This window comes from Corvus brachyrhynchos, unplaced genomic scaffold (assembly GCF_000691975.1).
Source record: "Corvus brachyrhynchos isolate BGI_N302 unplaced genomic scaffold, ASM69197v1 scaffold97, whole genome shotgun sequence".
Classification (NCBI taxonomy): domain Eukaryota; kingdom Metazoa; phylum Chordata; class Aves; order Passeriformes; family Corvidae; genus Corvus; species Corvus brachyrhynchos.
The window spans coordinates 951,969-972,165 of NW_008239758.1; the positions used below are offsets into that span (position 1 = coordinate 951,969).

At 43.8% G+C, this 20,197-nt stretch overlaps 1 protein-coding gene across 17 annotated transcripts in view; it reads left to right on the forward strand.

The window, feature by feature from the left end:
- Positions 1-20,197, forward strand: part of MYO5A (myosin VA) — an 89,165-nt gene that overhangs the window by 38,661 nt on the left and 30,307 nt on the right. For 11 of the 17 annotated variants that reach the window (XM_017742562.1, XM_017742567.1, XM_017742568.1 and 8 more), the window contains 15 exons: positions 3-84; positions 1,523-1,630; positions 2,075-2,181; positions 4,540-4,805; positions 5,354-5,435; positions 7,857-7,997; positions 8,809-8,934; positions 10,916-10,999; positions 12,302-12,304; positions 14,367-14,528; positions 15,029-15,126; positions 15,770-15,856; positions 15,950-16,058; positions 16,839-17,050; positions 17,942-18,098. In XM_017742562.1, coding sequence (XP_017598051.1) covers positions 3-84; positions 1,523-1,630; positions 2,075-2,181; positions 4,540-4,805; positions 5,354-5,435; positions 7,857-7,997; positions 8,809-8,934; positions 10,916-10,999; positions 12,302-12,304; positions 14,367-14,528; positions 15,029-15,126; positions 15,770-15,856; positions 15,950-16,058; positions 16,839-17,050; positions 17,942-18,098 — 1,824 coding nt within the window. The remainder of the gene's footprint in view (positions 1-2; positions 85-1,522; positions 1,631-2,074; positions 2,182-4,539; positions 4,806-5,353; positions 5,436-7,856; positions 7,998-8,808; positions 8,935-10,915; positions 11,000-12,301; positions 12,305-14,366; positions 14,529-15,028; positions 15,127-15,769; positions 15,857-15,949; positions 16,059-16,838; positions 17,051-17,941; positions 18,099-20,197) is intronic. The other 6 variants (XM_017742564.1, XM_017742569.1, XM_017742572.1 and 3 more) reach the window with 1 other exon arrangement.

Here is a 20,197-nt window from a genome sequence, read left to right on the forward strand (position 1 = left end):
AGGCAGAAGAGGAGAGAAATTACCACATCTTTTACCAGCTTTGTGCCTCTGCAGCACTGCCTGAGTTTAAAACCCTACGATTAGGTATGCCATTCACCTTCGTTGTGTTGTGTGGTGGTAGGGACAGGGCAGCATCTCTGAGCTTCCTGAGCCATAGATCCAAAGGAACAATTGCTCCCTTTTAAATTCTAGACTTTTAAACCTTCAAATACTAAAATGTATTGAAAATAACTAAAATGACAGACCTCAGACTTTGTGGTTTTCTGATAAAACAAAAGTAACAGATTTGTTTATTCAGCAGACTCTAATACACTGCAGTTGCAATCAATAGGACTTAGTATGTCCTGGAGGGTGAAATTCTCTTCTCTTGGTTCTTTAAAACCTTTATTCTATTGTTCCAGCCACTAGAGGATTTTGCCCTTTCTGGTATAAGCATCTGAAAAGCTTATTTTGATCTGCATACTTTTACTTGGGCTGTTAGCAGCAATTACTTTACAATCTCTGCTAACCTGGTGATCAAAAAGCAGATAAGAGAATTTTTTCCTTTTTCAAATTAAAATGTTGATAGAAGAAAGTTTTGTCATTTGACAGGAGTTGGTGCTTTGTAAAAGAAAGGCATGATGATGGCCTTAGGATAGACAATCACCTCATCATTTTAAAAATTCAGTATAAATTTCAGGGCTTCCTGTATATTTTTAAAAGTCGGTTTCATAGCAGGAAAACTGCACAGCCTGTGCTGGTTTCTGAAATACCGTTCTGGTTTTACAGTGTTTCTCTGCTCTTCTGCACCATCCTGGCACATTTAGGATTCGCATCTGCTCACACAGGAAAGAAAGGAACTGATGTAATTATAACTGAAGAAGCCATTTAGCAGACTTCTCTTTCAGCATTCTTGGAACCTTGGCTGATCAGAAGAAAAGGAGTCTGTTAGTGCAGCTGGAAGCAGGGGAACCACTGAAGCCATAGGAATTTACACAGGAGAGCTACTGGTCTACCAGTGGAGCCCAGAGCTGTCCCCAGAGTGGTATGGAGCTATCTGTTCTCCAACCTCACCACCTCAGCCTGAATGGGTCACACATACTCCTAAGGCTGAGCCAGGCCATAAATTAGAAAAGAGGAGAAAATGGAAGAAGATAATATCCTGATGCAGTACTAGCACAGTGATGTCTGTCACACGATTCCAAACTCTGCACCGACCGCTTGGTGGTTGGTTCAGACTTGAGGAGTAACTGCTTCCAAAGGGATTATTCCACAGGTGTGGAAGTCTGAACCGAGGTTAGGTAGAGAATATGCTTGGGCACCTACTGTGGGAATCAGGTAGCTTAAGGAATACTTACTTGCACAGTTAAATCTTGAAAAAAATCTTCTCTAGAAAAGTGTGTCTTATGAGCCAGAAGGCGAAAATATACATATGTCAAATCATGGATTCTGCCACGAGCAACTTAATCATGACACAGCTTTACAGATGGGCTGTGAATTTCTGCATCAATGTTTGTATAATACATGCTTTTTATTATTGCAGGGAGTGCCAATTACTTTCACTATACGAAGCAAGGTGGAAGCCCTGTGATTGATGGTGTTGATGATGCTAAGGAAATGGTGAACACCAGGCAGGCCTGCACTTTGCTAGGTAATTGGTAAATCACAGTCTTATTCCAAATCTGAGATACTAGCAACTGTTTTCTATATTATTTGTGTATATTTTTTTCATACTCTGTTGTGTTTAAAACCAAGGAGAGTTTGATAACCATGCAGAAGGTATTTAAATTGTAGTAGAATTACAGATCTAAGAGGAGCATACATTATATGAACATAAATGGTGGATTCCCTTGGTGTAACATACACAGTGCTGGAGGTCACTGACAAAGCACTTTGAAACAGCAAATTAAATGATTCATTTTAATAGATTTTTTTTTTTTCATCTGGTGGTAAAATGTTTTTGATAGAAGTGGAGCCAATTAGTACTGTCAAATGTCAAAGTCACACACAGCGGTCTCTGTTTTTCTCTCTTTAATAAATTTTTTCATCAGCTGCAGGTCTCTCCATTCAAAACATTTTATTCATCCTTTTCCAGGGATTAGTGATTCCTACCAGATGGGAATTTTTCGAATCCTTGCTGGCATCCTTCACTTGGGCAACGTGGAGTTTGCATCTCGGGATTCTGACAGCTGCACTGTTCCTGTGAGTAGTAGATGAGCTGAAGGGCACGGTTTGCACTCTGACAGGCCTGCCTTCTGCTTGTTTGCAGGGACCTCTTCTGAAAAAGAGTAAAATGGAAATGTGTTTATTTCTAATTTGCTAACATTTTCAGTCTTTTGCAGATGGATTCAACTCTTCTCAGTTTAGAGGCTTTAGACAGTACTCTCTGTATTACAACATTGGTGTACAATTATAACTGTAATTGATCTGTCCTAGAAAAGTCTAGTAGGCAAGCTAGCTTTGAACTCCTGAGCAGGTGTCTAGATCTTTATATTCCAACATGAGTATCTTCCCTGCACACAGTCAGTGCTTTGCCAAATGAGGTTTTTTTGACATTAAATTCCAAAATGTCCTAAATAATTGCAAAATAAATGCTTTGCAAAGTCCTCTGGGATGTCTAGACATGAGCATAGGATGTACAGATACGATTTGTGTGACTCATCTAAGTGTCATGGTTTTATCAGTTCTTTTTTGCCTTGGAGATCAGCAACAAGGACTGCATAGTCTGATCTAAAAACCCTCCTCACTGCTGAGGGCTGAGGCTTCTTGCCCAAGCCCATATTCTGGAGATGAGAAGCCAGATCTGGCTGGTCTCTTCTTTGGATTGAGTGACCAGTTTCTCCTTTTGCCTCTCCTTGCATGTCCACTGCTGGCCTGCACAGCCTTCATCTTTCTCTTGCTCTTGCAATAATAGCAACACTTGCAGGGTTTCTTTCTTGTGTCGCTGTCAGTCCCTTTCTCAAGCATCTGCAGTGGCAGTTTCTGGAGCTGAGACAACAGGTCCTTCATGGGGCCAGAGCTGACTGGTGTTCCTGCCCTGACACCACCTGCCTGTGGGATCTAACAGCTGCTTTGAAACCACAGCAGTAGTCTGGCTCTTTGGCGTGCCTTATAAAGGCTTTTGCTACGAAGAAAGCTCATTTAGCGATCACAGGTAGAAAGCTGGTGAGCCCCAGGACATGAGGAGCTTGCCTGTGTTGTAATGAGCATCTCCAGTGCAGGAATCCCACTGGCTGAGCTGGTAAAAAGCTGCAGGTTCCTGTGCAACCCTGGCCTGACACCTGGCAGGCAGTGGTCAGTGTCGGCTCCGTGGCATCATTGCCTGGGCTGTGCTGTTCTCTGGCAGTAGCCACGTCACCTCAGAGCTCTGTGCCATGCAGACTGCTCTGCTGGGAGGCACTGGTGTGGTGCTGGAACAGTGGTGCTGCAGGGTGCTCAGCAAAGGCATGCTGCTGTGGCAATGAATCAATTTGTTTAATGTCAGCTTGAGCAACCCTAATGTGACACTCATTTGTGCAGTGTTCATAATTATTATTACTTTATCATAGTCTTCCAAGCCAGTAAAACATGCTCAGTTAACTGGATTTTGGAGGTGTAACTGCATGGGACCTGTATGCTGTAAGAACTAGAAAAAGCCCCAGAGAAGTCACAGGGATGTGGAAATATTGAAAGCTGATGTACCCTGAAGGGTACATGTGGTAACAGTCCTGTGCCATCTGTCCTTGTCAGAACACTGCTTGTCAATGTGCTGCTGAGCCACCAGGTGCAATGGGAGCATGATCAGGAGGCAGTGCTAGGGCAGCTCCTGAGGAGGAAAGACTTGTCTGCCTCCTTGACTTCTAGTGATCAGTTTGCATGTTAGTCACAAGCTGTAGTATCTTATTGAGTGGTAAATGCACTGCACTGGTTTTTATGCAGAAATCTTACATGCCCATCTCAGCATGCAAGCCTTGCTGGTTGATTTTACCCAGTTAAACAAAGCTCAGGTTTTTTTCTCCTATACAGTCCGATTTGAGAGCTAGAGAACATCATTGTGTGCTGCAATCTCTGAGTGTTTGTCTCCAGAATTCACTGAGAAAACACTTTAAGTACTGAGACCAGAGCACTGAAGCCCTTCCATACTATTTGTTTCTTGGCTCGGGCTGTTCTGCATTGCCCATCACTCCCTGCCGTGTCTGTATGTGAGCAGTCAAGAGCCCCACTCAGGAGCTGCAGTCCATTTGGCCTGAGGCAGTAGTAAGAATTCAGAGCACCAAGTCCAGCCCAGCGAAGCCAGACGATTCATTTTTGTGAAGGTTTCAGGTTCCCTGTGTGAAGCATTTTGGTGCACACAAGTGTAGTAAAATAAAAGCCTTTAAGGAAGCTTGTTCACTAATTCACTCAGCAATGTGAATGTGCTGAGTGGGTAGGGAACTTGCTACGTTTTGAAGGAGGAAGAGCTGGGGAAGTTGCTGTTGCTGCTTATTGTAGGATCACTGCAGGCAGGCAGTTCTGTTTGCACGGTTGTATGTTTGCTATGGGTAATATTGTTTCAATATCTAATGAGCCTGTTTTTATTAGACCAAGCATGAGCCCCTCATCATCTTCTGTGACCTCATGGGTGTGGAGTATGAGGAGATGGCCCACTGGCTTTGCCATAGGAAGCTTGCCACTGCCACCGAAACCTACATCAAGCCAATTTCCAAACTTCATGCCATCAATGCCAGAGATGCACTTGCCAAACATATCTATGCTAATCTCTTTAACTGGATTGTAGATCATGTGAACAAAGCCCTCCATGCTACTGTAAAACAGCATTCTTTCATCGGAGTGTTGGACATCTATGGGTGAGTTTTTGTCAGAGATACGACACTCTTACGTAATCATCTGACTGCAAAGAATCTTTATCATCTAGCACTGCATGGATTACACAAAAAAGCCCCAAACCCTAGCAGCTGCTTATTCCAGCTGAAGGAAGTAGGTGTTTAGTTTTGACATACTATCTAAGATCTTTGTCATGACTTTGACATTTATAGTGGGATTTCAGGTTTTTGCTGTTGGTAGTTCATTTATCTGTTGCATTGTGGAAAGTTACAAGGGAATTTTCATGTCAGGTTCCTCCAAGCTGACACTTACAGAGAGGATGAAGATAACTAATGTGCTCTCCAGGAACATCAGTCCTTTCCCTGCGTTCCTCATCCCTGCCTAGAGAGGAAGCATCACTGAACTGCCTATGTAGTGCAATTTGCTGTTTCCCTGTGTGCTTTCTTGCTTGACCTGTGTTATTTGTGCCTGAAATAATTAATTTAACTGGAGGGAGGGAAATAAAAATTTTGGGGTAATTTTATCTTTTTTTTTCAGTACACTAGTAATTTTGAGTATATGCATATTTTAGATTTGAAACATTCGAAATCAACAGCTTTGAACAGTTCTGTATCAACTATGCCAACGAAAAACTGCAGCAGCAGTTCAATATGGTAAGTAGGAAATGACTGGCATTTCCTCTTCCCTTTCCTCTCATCCAAGTCCATTCTGCTAATTGGGTCCCCAGTGGTTAGGATGAATTCCTTCAGTCTATTAACCAGCTGTCCTGGCTGTGGGCTTTGAGGGATGGGGAAAGATCGACTATCTCCTAGAAATAGATTTTATGACTAACTGCTGCTCTGGGACTATTTGAAATTCCGATCACAGTAACAATTATAAGGCAGAAGCAGTGCTTGGCAATTAAGACCCTGAGATTGCCTGTCAGTGAGAGCACCGTGTGGATGAAGTTGGAGTCAGTGGTGTCTCTGTAACCTCTGAGAGCCCCTGGATGGGCAGGCGAGCACGGCTTCGCTGCTGGAGATCGGCCGCCTGCGCTTCCTCCCCGGTGTTATTTTTTGAGGCTTTTCAGCTGCATCCTGAAGTTGATGAATGACGTGTGGCAGAAGGCGGCTCTTCCCCCTCCTCCAGAGAGATCACGATTCTCTCCTCAGCCTTAGTGACGTTTGCAATTACATATCTTACCTGCATAATGATGAGGCAAGTTATTTCTGCCAGGGCTGTTGCTAGGCTCTGCTGCAGCACCGGGATAGCTCTGAACTCTCGTTGTGATCGCACCTCTGTGGCAGTGTGTGCTCGCAGGACCGGCTCCCCTGTGCCCTGCTTAGTCCCTGTGTGTCAGGGAGTAAGCAGGGTGCTGGAGCAGAGGCTGGGCTTTCCAGCCTTGGCATGTCCTTTCTGTGTGGGTAGTGCCATGGTTGGCTTCAGCTCCGTGAGTGGGATGTCGTACCTGCTGGGCACAGGGCTTCTTGGAGTTTGCTCAACTCTGCAGCAAAATCTAGTTGCTGTAAGAGCTGTCTGTAATGGTTCTCTTCTTCAGTAAAGATCACTGTGCCCCTGTTCCCTTCACTCCTGTGCAATTGCTGTAAGCACCTGCCTCACGGAGGAGGGGGTGACAGGGCTGTTGCACTGCTGTCCTGCCAGGCTGCCAAACCCAGTGCTGGTGAACACGGACCCCTTGGGCTGCCGTGCAGGCACACAGGGTGGAGGTTGCTTTACATTAAAGCCCTGTGGCTGGTGGCAGCCAGCAAACCTTCATGTAGCTGCCTGGAGCAGCCTGAGCCCTGCTGAGGGCCGCTGCTTGGGAACAGCCCAACCACCCAGCCCTGCCTGGTGCCCACCGCCCTCAGGGAAAATCAGGTCTGAAGGCATTTTTCACCACCTAATTGCTAGTTCCTTCACACTGAAAAAACGGGTTTCTGTTTTCTTTCAGATCTTGGGTTGGGTATGAGTTGCCAGTAGAACGCTGCCAGGGCTTCCCTGCCAGGTGCAGGGTGGGAATGGGTCCCGTGGGCGCGGTTCAGGAGTGCAGTGTTGGGAAGGATGGCGTTAAGCTAATGAGATAAAGGGATAAACAGCTTTGTCAGGGTGGTTTTCTGCTGCCTGACAGATGTGTGCTGGGGAGCTGTGAGATGTCTGTGGGCTGTACACTGAGCTCGAGGCAGCTGGGACTGGCACCCCAGTTCAGGTGCTGTGGCACCCCAGACCCTGCCCGTGCTGCTTGGTGCTGGGGCACTCCCAGCATGGGTGCACCTGCCACAGCAGCATTAAGTGTGCAGAGAAATGTAAATGGGGGATGAAACATCATAAAAAATAACTGGAGTCAGCAGTCTTCTTGGTTTTTCAAAGCACTTGTTCTATTAAGACCACAGTTTGCCTGTTTAATGTCTTATTCTGCTTTTTCCTGAAGTTTTAATTCCTCTCTTATGCACTTTTCATTAAAGCTGTGCAGGTTATTTGTGATAATATTTTTGAATAAATATACAACTACATGGTTACTGATATTTGTACCAGATAAACCTGTCACAGAATTTTCATTAAAGGATTCCTAGTGCTAATACTCCTTCAGCTTTTGCCAAAGAGTAAATTTTAATGCAATGCATCGTGTTAGAAAAAAAATCAGCAGCCATTTAAGAGGAAATGGAGCTCTGTTCTTCTACAAGGAAACACAAAAGTATTTCTAGTGAAATTTTGCTTGAAATAGAGCAGTGCTCATAATTTCCAAATCATAAAAGCTTGGCATATCCCACTTTATAGGTTGCTGTTCCTGCACTTGAAGCTTTGTGGGTTTTATGTTGGTTTTTTATATGAGAAAAGAGCTTATAGTAATTGTGGGACAAAGTAGTAAAAAGACAGGGTATTTGCAGAGAATATGGAGTGCTTTAATTTAGCTGTTGTTTTTAGGCCAGGAAAAAAGGTTAATTTATTTCTCATACACTTGTTAAAGGGTTTATTCAGTTGAACTAGTGTGTCACTTGACAGCCTGGATTAATGTGCCAAAATGAATTCAGTTGAGAGTTCAATGTATTTATTCTGCATTTTATTTCACAGAAAACTGTTTTCTTTTTGCCCTGTAGCATGTCTTTAAGCTGGAACAAGAAGAATATATGAAGGAACAAATACCATGGACCTTGATTGATTTCTATGACAATCAGCCGTGCATCAACCTCATAGAGGCCAAAATGGGAATTCTGGATCTGTTGGATGAGGAGTGCAAGGTGTGTGTTCGAGGGCTTTCGTAGAAAGGGGTCATCAGCTGTCCTGCTTCTGGGCCTCACAGGGAGAAGTCATCTGCAGACAGTTGTCATTTTGACACTGCTGGTGCAAGAGTTTGGAAAGCATACAAACAGAATTGGCAATTACAGGAGGAGAAAAATGGTTGTAGTAATGAACCCCCTCTCCTCCCCCCCATCATGTATCTCTATCTGTTCCTGTGTCTCTGATCAACTTTGTTTGGACTTCGACAGTTTTCTCTTCCCTGAGGATAGTGAGTGCAGTCCTTGGTCCTGTCACATTTCCCCAAATTGCCACTTGCTTGGTGTTTCACCCTTTGTCTTTTATCTTGGTTTATTTTATGCCAAGCCATGTACAGGGGACGGCTCAGAGTGTCTGCCTCAGTGGAAACCCAGTGTGGGGTTCCTTTGCATCACAAAGTGTCCCCAGAAATCTCTAACAGAGGTGGATGAGTTCTGCTCAGCCTGGTGCCATGCCTTTGGGTTCCCTGCCCTCAGGTGTGTGACACTGGAGGCACTGCTGGTGTCAGATGTGTCCCAGCAGGGTGACACTGGAGGCACTGCTGGTGTCAGATGTGTCCAGCAGCTGCACCTGCTGCCGAGCAGTGCCCAGTACCCGGTGTGGAGCAGGCAGGTGCACAGCTGGGTACTGTGTCCTTGATTTGGGCAATGCTGGGAATCCAAGGAGCTGGAATGTCAAAGCAAACCATCAAGGGTTGTCCCCATCTCCTTAGAGGCTTTTGCTAGTGAAAAGTGTTCAAGGCATTTTAAGTGGATTCTGTATTCTTTTCCGTAGATGCCAAAAGGCTCAGATGATTCCTGGGCCCAAAAACTGTACAATACTCATTTGAATAAATGTGCTCTCTTTGAAAAGCCACGTCTGTCAAATAAGGCCTTTATCATCAAGCACTTTGCTGACAAGGTAAGGACTTTTCCTCCAGTCCTGCTTTCCTGCTGCTGTTGGGAGGGGATCCTGGGGCTGCTACAGGCAGGGACTGGGCAGTGCCATCCCTGACTCTACTCAGCTCTTGCAAAAGTGTGCCTGCCTCATCCCCATCAGGAGGAGAAAGTGAACTGGCAGCTGTGCAGAGCCAGGGACACAAACGAGCTCCTATCACATGCTGTAACCACTGACCATCCTTTTTGCAGACATGGAGGCTTAGTGCATTTGCAGCTCTCAGCATTACTGTGTCAATTCCAGTTATGCAACAGAAATGTACAAGAAAGGAAATCCTGTACCCCCCCACTCCTTTTAGCTAAAGAGCAGCAAGGAATTAATGCTGGTTTTGCTGCCATCTCAATGTGTAAAGAGGAGAGAGGCTAACACACCCTTTTCTATTGCTGGAGCAGTGTGTGCTGCTCCCACCCTCGCCTCGGCTGCTCTGGGAACAGCTATTTCTAGGGAGCTGGCTGAGGGGTGTCTCAGTGGAGTGCATGTCATGTTCAGCTCCCAGTGCTCGTCAAACTGAGCCACTCAGGTTAAAACAAAACACGTGATAATCCCATTTATTACAGTTGTTCTGTTATACAGAAAAGCTGCCTCTGAATATTGTCAGCTTTGTCAAAAAAGGTTTCCAGAAGCTCTGGGATTCTTATCAGTAGGTCTGCACATGCTGACATGAGGGGTTGGAGGCCTTTATCTGCCTCCAGTAGGTTTCTCCCAGGCTCCTGAATTTGTGTAGAAGAAGGATCCTGTTCTTTTTGCATCTAGTGTTACCTTAATGAATGCAGCAAGAACATCTCTGTAACTGTTTAGATTCACGAGTTCTATTTTATTTTGTGGATGAGAGAAGAAGAAGGAATTAATATTTCATAATCTGTTCATTAGGTTAAACTTTGATATAGAAAGCAAGGCTTTCCTAGGTCTAGTCTGTGAGCAGCAAGGTCCAAGGAAAGGTGAAAGTGGCTCCAAGCAGGTACTATCAAAGCTCTAAGCTCTGATGTGCTGTCTGTACTAAGCATTTTATGTTTTCTGTCTGCTTATGTGACCGTACACAGACATCTTGGAGGAAAAACAAAGCCACAGCTGTCAGGTCAGGGGTCTGTGCTGCGGGTTCCTCCTGGATGAGGCAGGGATGCTGCTGCCCTCTCCTGGCACAGCCTCCCGCAGAAGGAGCACGGATGGTGCCCCAGGTAGTGCTCAGGGTGGGCTTTCAGCTGCCGAGAGACCCTGGGGACATCCTCTGTCCTCTTCCCTCTAGGAATTCCCTGAAATGTTCTGCAGCTCAGGGTGTAGTGTCATTGTGCAAGCACTGATAAACAGACTTCTGACAGTAGTTTTGGTTTTCTTTCAGCCTTGAATTAGGACAGTGAAATAAATGGTAGGTTTTTATCTGACACTGGCTGTTCTTTGGTCCAGGAGACCCTGTAGCCCTGTGACAGAGGATTGTTATGTATTTTCACAACATTCAGACATTTTATGGCTTCTGGTAAAATTAGTCCTTGTGAGCACAAATGAGGCATTTCCACAATAAGCTTCAGGCAGATGTACTTAACTGCCTCCTGGCTAAGGAGAGGAGATACTTCGTTCTTGGTTGCATCTGGATTTCAGACAGCTCTGCAGCCCTGATGAGTTCAGTGCAGGAGATGCTCAACACACGTTTTGATTGTTCACCCTTATGGAAACCATTCAGTCATGCTGCCTTACCCACGGGCACCTCTCAGCAGTGAAATGTGTCTGGTGTAATGCAATAGCAATATTCCTCTCTCTCTATTTTAATGTTCTATGTTTTACTGGAAAGCACTCTCTTTGAGGAAAATCTATGTTTAATGAAGATGCACTTGGGAGCTGCTATTTTCAGTATATAAAAGAATTATATTTTAAATGTGAATGTTACAGCTGGTAAATTCTATGCAAGTTATTCTTATTTAATTTCTTTCTGTGGTAAAATGATGGCTTTCAGGTGGAGTATCAATGTGAAGGCTTTTTGGAAAAGAATAAAGACACAGTTTATGAAGAACAAATTAAGGTCCTAAAATCAAGTAAGGTTAGTATAAAGGTTTTTTTTCTTCTTCTTTTGCAGTTATGAATCCCTTGAATTAAGGATCATATAAAACTCCTTAAAAATCTAGGAAACATTTCTCCCTTAGTATCAGATCAGCTGAAATTCAATATAGTTTGTGTTTTTCTTGGTTATCTTTATGAATTTAGAAAGTCTATATCCTAATTTTTTTCCATGTAAGATCAGTCTGTTTAGCCACTGATTTCACTGTTTGTGGTTTGGGGGCTCTTTTGTTGGGTTTGGGCTTTTGAGTGGGTTTGGGGAAGGGGCTTCTTTTTCACAAAACTTTGCTATATTTTCTGTAGAGATGTCAATGACTTCTGATATACTGTAGGGGTATAAGAAGTCAACAGTTAAGCCCTTAATTTTATAACCTGAAAACAGAAGCTCCTTGTCTATGGTGTGACAAGTGAGCAGAAAATTTCTGAGGGAAAGACAAGTTCTGTTCCAGAAGCAAAATGAGAGAGGAATAAAGTATATAGACCCTAAGGGCACAAACCAGAATTGACAATCTTGTCTCCTTGCTATCTATGAAAGAAAGATAACATCTGAATTGAAAAATACTGCATGAAGGAATATTATACAACAGGCCTTCAGTGGCATCGCCTGCATTGTGTAATGGCAGAAACACTGGTTGTGCTCTCAGAAATGGGAAGGCAATTAACTTGACATTGCACAGTGGTGGCTGTTGGGAATTTGCTGGCTCTAATGGCTCAGGAAGCTGGGTATCAAGGACAGGCCATTTAAAATTATGCTTTTTTATCAGGAAAACCAATGTTTTTCTCTTCTGTTTCTATTCTGAGCTGATAATATGAAGCTAAATGATTAAAACATGTGGTGTAATGAAACACCACAGCAGACTTTCCACTGGGAGAAGTGTTGAAGTGGTGTAAGGGAAGCCAGTTGCTGGGGGTGGAGGGGGAGGCAGGAGGCAGCTTTGGGGAGCTGGTAGGGGCCAGCCAGCCACTCTGTGCAGGGCAGAGGAACAGGGTGCTCTGAGGGATGTCAGCCAGTGACTGAGGGACAGGCAGTGGGGACAGAGCTGCCATAAGAGCCTGACAGCAGCTTGGGCAGGCTCAGTGTAGCTTGAGACAGTTCAGTCTAAACACTAAAAAGAAACATGGTTTTACCCCATGGTAAATTTTGCCAAAACCAGTGTAAAGAATGTTTCATTTTTATTTTTCATCAGCACCTCTTTGTTAGTAGTTGTAGTAGAACTGCATTTCTGATTTTTACTTTATTTTGTTGGTGGTGGCGTTTTCTGGGTTTGCTGTGCACATCCAACAGAAGGTAATTCTAAATTGAATGCATCATCTGTCATCCTGCCCATGCCCAATCTCACATACAGCTTGGATGCATCTTTGCTCTCCAAAGTGCATGACACACTCTGCTCTCAGCAGGCACTGTAGAGTTCAGCTATTTATTTTGGCCTTCTCTGTAAATCCACCCACAGAACCTCTTTGAACTAGTTCAGTTTCCATGCATGTATCATGAAAGCAATACAACAGTCCTGGGCTTTTATGCTTGCTACTGGCATGGTTGTTAAAATCTTCTGTTGTGGCTCTGTATTGAGAGAAATTATCTGTAAGATTGTTAGCAGCATGTCTGTTAAGTTGTCTGAAAAAATTACAGGGAAGAAATGCTTGTTGCTTGTTTTCTATCACATAAATTATCTACCCTTTGATCAGTGTTTCCCCTTTCTTTAAACACTCCTAGTGTTCTGCGAAACAAAGAAAATCGATGAGGTACTAAAACCCAAAACCAGACAGGAACAGGAATGGCCCTGCAGTGTGGATTGTTGCAGCACTGCTCCACTATTGCTGACCTGTACTGGAGAGGCCAGACACTGTTCCTTTCTTCTACCTGGGGACACTTGGGCCAGTGCCTATGAAAATAGTGCCTTTGATATGCACTTGCTCATTTTTACAGGCGGATTTTCCCAGGGTTGGAGAAAGGGAGTGAGACTTGGGTATGGACAGCTTAGAAGAACTCATCCATCTGCAATCAGGAGCTTCAGAAAAATCATGTCACATTCAAACAAGTTTCTGTATAGGCTGAAAAGACCTGGCTCTGTAGCTCAGATGCCTGTGCACATCAACTCACTGCATCGAGGGCAGCTGACAAAGAGGTGGTAGCCCAATCATCCTCAGCTCTGAGTTGAGTCAGGGGAAGGGAAAGACTAAATCACCCTCTGCAAATGTCATTCTTCCACCAGCTACAGAGGTAGACTCAGGTGAGATAAAGCCAAGCTGTGATACTCCTTTCTAAGTTCAGGAATTTAGGATGCCTTTGTAGCATCCTTAGTCATTCTGTTTTGCTGGAGTGCTGTGCTGGATGCTACTGGGGAACATTTGATGCCTTCTCCCGGCCCATCTGGCACAACCACAGAGCACAGGTGCCATTTTGTTGTGCAGCGTGTTTCATTGGTTATTGTGTCTGCTCACCAAGTTTCATAAGACAAAACCAATTTTTTAATTTTTTAGGTTGTACTTGGCCCAAGCACTTTCTAAGTACTGAAAAATGAATGTTCCTATCTCTTGGGAAAAAATGCACAGATGCTAGATATAAAATTATTTATGGACAGGTAGAGAAGTTCAGATTCTCTTACTCTTATAATGGTTCTGAACTGTTGTAGTTGTCAGTAGAAAGACCTGGTGGTGTTATTTTTAGTTATAAGTTACTTCAGAGCAGCTGTGATGTATCAGTATGTTTTGTAGCCATTGGAGAAAGGGAACCAGAAGTCCTGTGTGGTATTGGAGGGATGTTTCAGGTTTTTCCTCCACTCCCACTGGCAGGGAGTAGATCTCAATCAGATAAATTTGGCTAGTGGTTTTTTTTTTTTTTCAGTTGATGGTTCCTCTCTTAAGCTGATTATTTCAAGTTGGAGTGATAAAGCAGGAATCATCTTTGCTGCCTGCTGCTTTATTCAGTGTCCCAGATACCTCTCAACCACAAAGGAGACTGCTGCACCATTGGAATATGAGAGGACCCGGTTGGTTTCCTCCTTAGATCAAAGCAGCCATTTATAATTGCAGCCAGTAGCTATGAAACTGCTGTCAGTATCTAACAGATTCACATGGAAGCTATTGTTGGCTGTATGAAAAAAACCTCAAATCACAATTTTATCTTCAGAAGGAGACTCACTGATCAAACCCACAAAAGTTTTGGTATTAAACCATGGCCCACTCACTGTACCACTTAGCTTGTCTGCTTTTTGCATTTGTCTCCTGTGAAGTTCAACAAAAATGCAGTTCTTAAAAAAACTGAGCCTGGAATTTAGCCTTAAGTGCAAACAGGTGCAGTCACTTGCTGGATTCTTACCCTCTGTGTGTTTTTTATTCTGTTCTACCAGTTTAAGCTGCTGCCAGAGTTATTCCAGGATGAGGAGAAGGTCCTCAGTCCCACATCAGCAACCCCTTCAGGGCGCGTGCCCCTGTCTCGAATGCCTATCAAACCTGCCAAGGCCAGGCCAGGCCAAGCCAGCAAGGAGCATAAGAAAACTGTGGGACATCAGGTGAGTTAGAAGATGCAGCTCTGTTAAATAATCTCTCCCTTTACCTCCTTTCTCATAGGTCCCAAGGCGTGCTGGTGCCTCATAGGATCCTGTGTGATTTTGAGAGGTGCAGCTTATTACACCTTGGAGTTTGGAGCAAATAGTCCCTAATTACTAATGCTCTGTGGGGCACAATTTCAGGGAGGCTATTTCTTATTGTGGTGCCAAACCCCAAACTGATGCTTTTCAAAACAGATTTAACATGGATGCTGAGAAGTTTTGAAAATCTTAAACTAGGTCTTTTGGATCATGTGCTGCTTTGTCTGACTCAAATCAAAAGTGGGGTTCAATCCCCAGAAAACCTGGTTCCAGTTATGAATATGCCAAACATAAGATATCCACCTATTTTTGCCATAATTAAAAGTATGAAGATGAGGTCCATTTTCTGAGGTTATCTCAAACATGACTGAGCTTACTGAGGCTATTCACTGATATTTTTTTTCATTTTCTTTTTCAAAAAGTTTCGAAACTCTCTTCATCTGCTGATGGAAACCCTGAATGCTACAACTCCTCACTACGTGCGCTGTATTAAGCCAAATGACTTCAAGTTTCCATTCACGTAAGATGCCAGTTCCTGTGTGGTTTGAGTAGCCCGTGCTGGGAGGGGATTGCCCAGGGCCACCGAGGTTCAAGGCTCTGCTGAAACTTGCTCACTCAGGAGCAAATACTGTGTCTCCTTTCTCTGGTTATGGGTTCATTGTGTGTGTGTACGTGTATTACAGCAGGAGATGTTCGGGATTAATAGAGGGAGAAATAATTCCTGATACCATTTTTTTGTTTATGGTGATACATGAGAAAAAAATTCCAACATTTTCATTGCTGGCAGTTTTAAATGTAACTGGCAGTTTGCACTCCTTGAGCTCATTTGACATTTGCTGGAATTTGCTTTTTCAGATTCCAAAGCCTATTTCATTATCTTTTTTTTTTTTCATGTATGAACTTGCTTAGAGCTTTTCTCAAAGCCCAGGCACACAAAGACTCCTGTAGCTCTTGGGCTGACCAGCAGGAAGTGCCAATGGGCTCAGACAGTTCTCTGGCCAGGCTGTCCTCTGTTACCCCTGAATTTCAGGAGCACCTTATTCGCCACCCATCACATCCCACCCCTGCTCCCCACTGTGCCACTTCTGTCCCGGGTGTGCACACAACCAGGACCCCCAAGTAATGCAAACCTAGTCCCACACCCACCTTTTGTTCCTACCTAGATTTGATGAAAAGCGAGCAGTGCAGCAGCTGAGAGCTTGTGGTGTCCTGGAGACCATCCGCATCAGTGCCGCTGGCTTCCCTTCCAGGTGTGTTTGCTCTCTTTGGATTGCTTTCAGCTGCAGTTCTTTTTAAGGTAATGCTCGTTGTTGGGACTGACACTGTCTCTGCTGTTGGGACAGGTGGACGTACCAAGAGTTCTTCAGCCGTTACCGTGTTCTGATGAAGCAGAGAGATGTCCTTGGTGACCGAAAGCAGACCTGTAAAAATGTCCTGGAGAAGCTAATTCAGGTATCAGACTTAGTGCTGAGAGCATTTGGAATCTGCAGGAATAAAGACAGTGTTGCTTGCTCCCTCATAGCCACACTATTTTAGGACTTCCACAGAGTACTAAGCCATACATGTATTGTAAGCTGTAGCTCTTTGACTGCTGTTCCTTTCAGCTTAGAATCAAACAGCCAACAAAATTAATTTTTTTCAGTGTGCCTTTGTATATTCTCAGTTTTTCCCTCAAAGGAGTACTACAGCCTGTAGACATAAAATACTATTCTCTTTCTGGTTTAGTTCTGAAATTCCAGATGTGTTTGAGCAGCAGCAGCATGCTTTGTTCTGCCCTAGTCCTGATACCATAAGTGATGTGTGCGTGTCTGAAGCCCCAGCTGCTTTGTTTGCACTGTGTAATGTGGTCGAAGATGGACCGTTCAGAGGGCTCAGCTACAATTTAAGCAGAAAATTGTACATGTGCACTGACTTTATTGCTTTCATCCTCTGGGCCTCTTTGTCACCTCCTCTAGCCTTCCATGTCATCATCTTCATGGCATTCTCATCTAAGAAAAAATCTCAGGATGCTCCTTTGAGCCATGCTTGTGGCCTTATTGTATTAATTTTTTAACAGAATCATACAGACAAAATACCCTTCTTCACTACTTAATTTAAGTCTCAGATTACCCAAAATATTACACAGATAATTTTGCCTCTTTACTAACTGTGCTTTCATTTAGCCCTTCATGCCTTTTTTTATGCACTAACTCTTAATGCTGTAACTTATCCTCTTTTTACCTCTGAAAATAGGACAAGGATAAGTACCAGTTTGGTAAGACAAAAATATTTTTCCGGGCTGGTCAAGTAGCCTACCTGGAAAAAATAAGGGCAGATAAGTTGAGAGCTGCCTGTATCCGCATCCAAAAGACGATCCGAGGCTGGCTGATGAGAAAGAAGTACGTGCGTATGAGGAAGGCTGCCATCACCATCCAGAGACATGTCAGAGGGTACCAAGCACGATGGTAAGCACTGCTCAGGGCAAATCCCACACCAGCCTCAGTCCAGAGCCCTGTAAGTAGGGCATTGAGATGTGATACATTGGTTCTCACCTTCCTATACTGCCCGAGAGGAAATGGTTTTCCAGGGAAATGAAGGAAATTGAATATAATGAGTGTGTGTGTCCTGCCTGGTTTTGACCTTTCTGAGAGGACAGTAGCACCCTGGCTCTATGATGCAGAAAACAAGTAGTAGTAGGAGATGTGTTGCAGGTGAGGTAAAAGCAGGACTGTCTGAGTCCTCATTGCTCAGTTTCCATGTGCCCTCCCATCTGGGTCTGTCCTGCTGGAGAAGCTATTCCTCATCAAGGGTGCAGCTGTAAAGGGACATTCATCAGTCAGAGATTTGTTTGGATTGACTTCTGAGGGATGGCCATGAGGCCAGAGAGAAGGGCAGGAATACAGGTGGTATTGTTCAAAGACAAGGCGGTGATGAAGACTATAATAACCAACCTTTGGAAAGAGGCTTGTGTTAAGATGCTTTGTAATTGTCTTACTGCGAGAGCCAAGAACAAGGAAGCATTTTCTACTAGCTGAGGTTAGGACAGTAGATCTGGAAGATGACATAGTGGAAACAGCTTTAAAGGTGGAGAAGAGGTGATGAGAAATTAAGCTAAGTTTACCTTGACAGTTCTATAGTACAGTTTTTAGGGGAAGTGAAAGCATTTCTCTGTAAAGCTTTGCAAGGTTTCTGTTAATTTGTCATTCTGTTGTACTGCCACACAGCAGAATAGCAAGTAAATATACTGTGTCACTGACAACATTAAGAGGAAATTAAAGATATAGGAAATTGAAAAGCAAACAAGCATTCAATCACTGGAACATAATTACAGGTATTATTTGTAATCTTTTCTTTAGCTATGCCAAGTTCCTGCGGAGAACACGAGCTGCCATCACCATTCAGAAGTTCCAGCGCATGTACGTGGTCCGCAAGAGATACCAGTGCATGCGAGATGCTACTATTGCTCTTCAGGCTCTCCTGAGAGGTTACATGGTCAGAAACAAGTACCAAATGGTGAGAAATCATAATGTACTTTTTCACTCTACCTCTATTTCCACATACTTTCAGGACGAAGCTGCTCTGTTGTGTTGTCTTGGGAGTTGGAAATGCTTTGTGTGCATGCTGCTAGGTGTGATGCACAAATGAAATACCAGAGCGTGGATTGAGGGACAGCACCTGGAAGTTAGAAATACCTAATACTGCCATCAGCTTGTCATTTTAGATATATTCTTATTGTCATCTAATACAGGTGTACTTAGACTTTCAGTGCAGCCAGTGGAGAATCCTGCAGGAATTTGCAGCATTTCTGACTTTTTCATTTGTTCTATAGAACGTCAAGGCACTTAAATACTGAAAATAGCCTTGCTTTAATCTGCCTCCATGAGTCCAAATCAGTATCGATTACATCAGGATACATGTGATGCACTCACTACTGGTCCTCTCCCATCCCTGGTTTCAGTGATTCTGAAATGGCTGATGGAATACACTGCAGGAGACCTATGTTACAAAGAGATCCCACCAAAATAGGATACTGAAAGTTATCCACAGGGGGAATTTTTGTTTTATTTTTTTTAATGTACGTTGGTTTTTGTTTGGGGATAAGTTGATATAATCCTGTCCTCATGTTATTGATAATATTTTCCTGATTATGCTTGATAATAAATTATTCAATTGAGAAATTAGGATTTGGTTTTCAGTGGTTACAGGGCCGGAGACAGAACTGTGATTCAAGCTGCAAAGTGCTAACATGTTTCATAGCACTTTTATCCACAATAACTGTTTTAGCCAGGCTCAAAAGTCAGCGTGTGTTTCACTGAAAAAGTAGCTGAGGGAGTTGTGTTGTTTTCCCAAGTGTGTAGATGCTAAGGGCATGCAGCCAAAAGCCATCTCATGCTTATGTGCCATATCTTTCTCTTTTAAATTTGAAGTTTCTGTATATTTTTCATTTGTATTAAAGATGCTACACAGTCACATGTAGCATTCTAACACAAACTAACCACAAAGCCAGAAAACAAATAAACCTTGGTAAGAGTTTCTTAGTAGCAAGACCCCTGTGCTTGACTTGGCTGTTCTTTTGTGTGGGTATCCACTTGCCTTTTTATTGGAATTCCTAGCACTCTTGTTATTACAAACCATATTTGTGATGTTAAACAGGATGTGTTTTTAACAGTGGTCTGACAGATGTGACAAAGTGACACCTGGGTCACAGCAGTAGGCGGCCAAAAATCTTCAGGAAAATGGGAGAGGTTTCTCTGTGCCTTGTTAGTTGCATGAGTAATACACACCCCATCTGTCTTGTAGCACAGTTTAATAAACCTGTTATATTCCCTCTTAACAGAGATGGCAGGTTTCTGGAGGAGTCCCTGCAAGGGGTGGCCATACCTGCCTGTCAGGAGGATCCCCTCAAGCTGTGTTGTTCACCGCAGTAAAACATGATGGTCTGACAAGTGCCCCTGCAGTGTGCTGTGTTTGTCTTGTGCTCCTAAGGTGGGGTTTTACTCAAGCTGAGGTACAGGGATGGCCAGAGAGGGAAGCACAGGCTCTGTGTGCCATGGGAAGGTAAACTCTGTTGTTCTGGAGTTGGTGATGTTTGCAGACGAGTGACAGCGAAAGGTTGCCCGGTGACAGGGCACCTGGGCTGAGCCCTGGCTGCAGTAATGTGTGGTACACGTGTTGTTCCCTAGGATTGTGAAAGGTACCTGTTGTTGTTGCAGGAAGAGAGGGCATGTGTTGAGTCACGTGGGCAGTACAAGGAATTTAATATGGTTGAATCATCTGTTTCACACATCCTGGGGAAAACTCCTGCCTGAGACTTTGCAATGTGCTTCTCAGCTGGACAGGGAGTCTGGTTCCTCCATAGCTCTGACATAAGCTTTCCTGGGATATCCCTGGTAAATTAAGTAACGTTTCTGATCCTCTCACCTTACCTTGGAGTGGCTTGTTTCCTCACTGGATTGCATGGATGCGAGAATTCCCTGGCAGATGAGGACCGTCCCTGCGCGATGGAGGTATTTTACAGGACTTGTGCTTTCAAACTTCAGGTGGAAATGTTGTTGGAAGCTAGTTGTATTCAAGTGCTCAGGCACCTGCTGGGAACCTGAAGGCATTTCCCA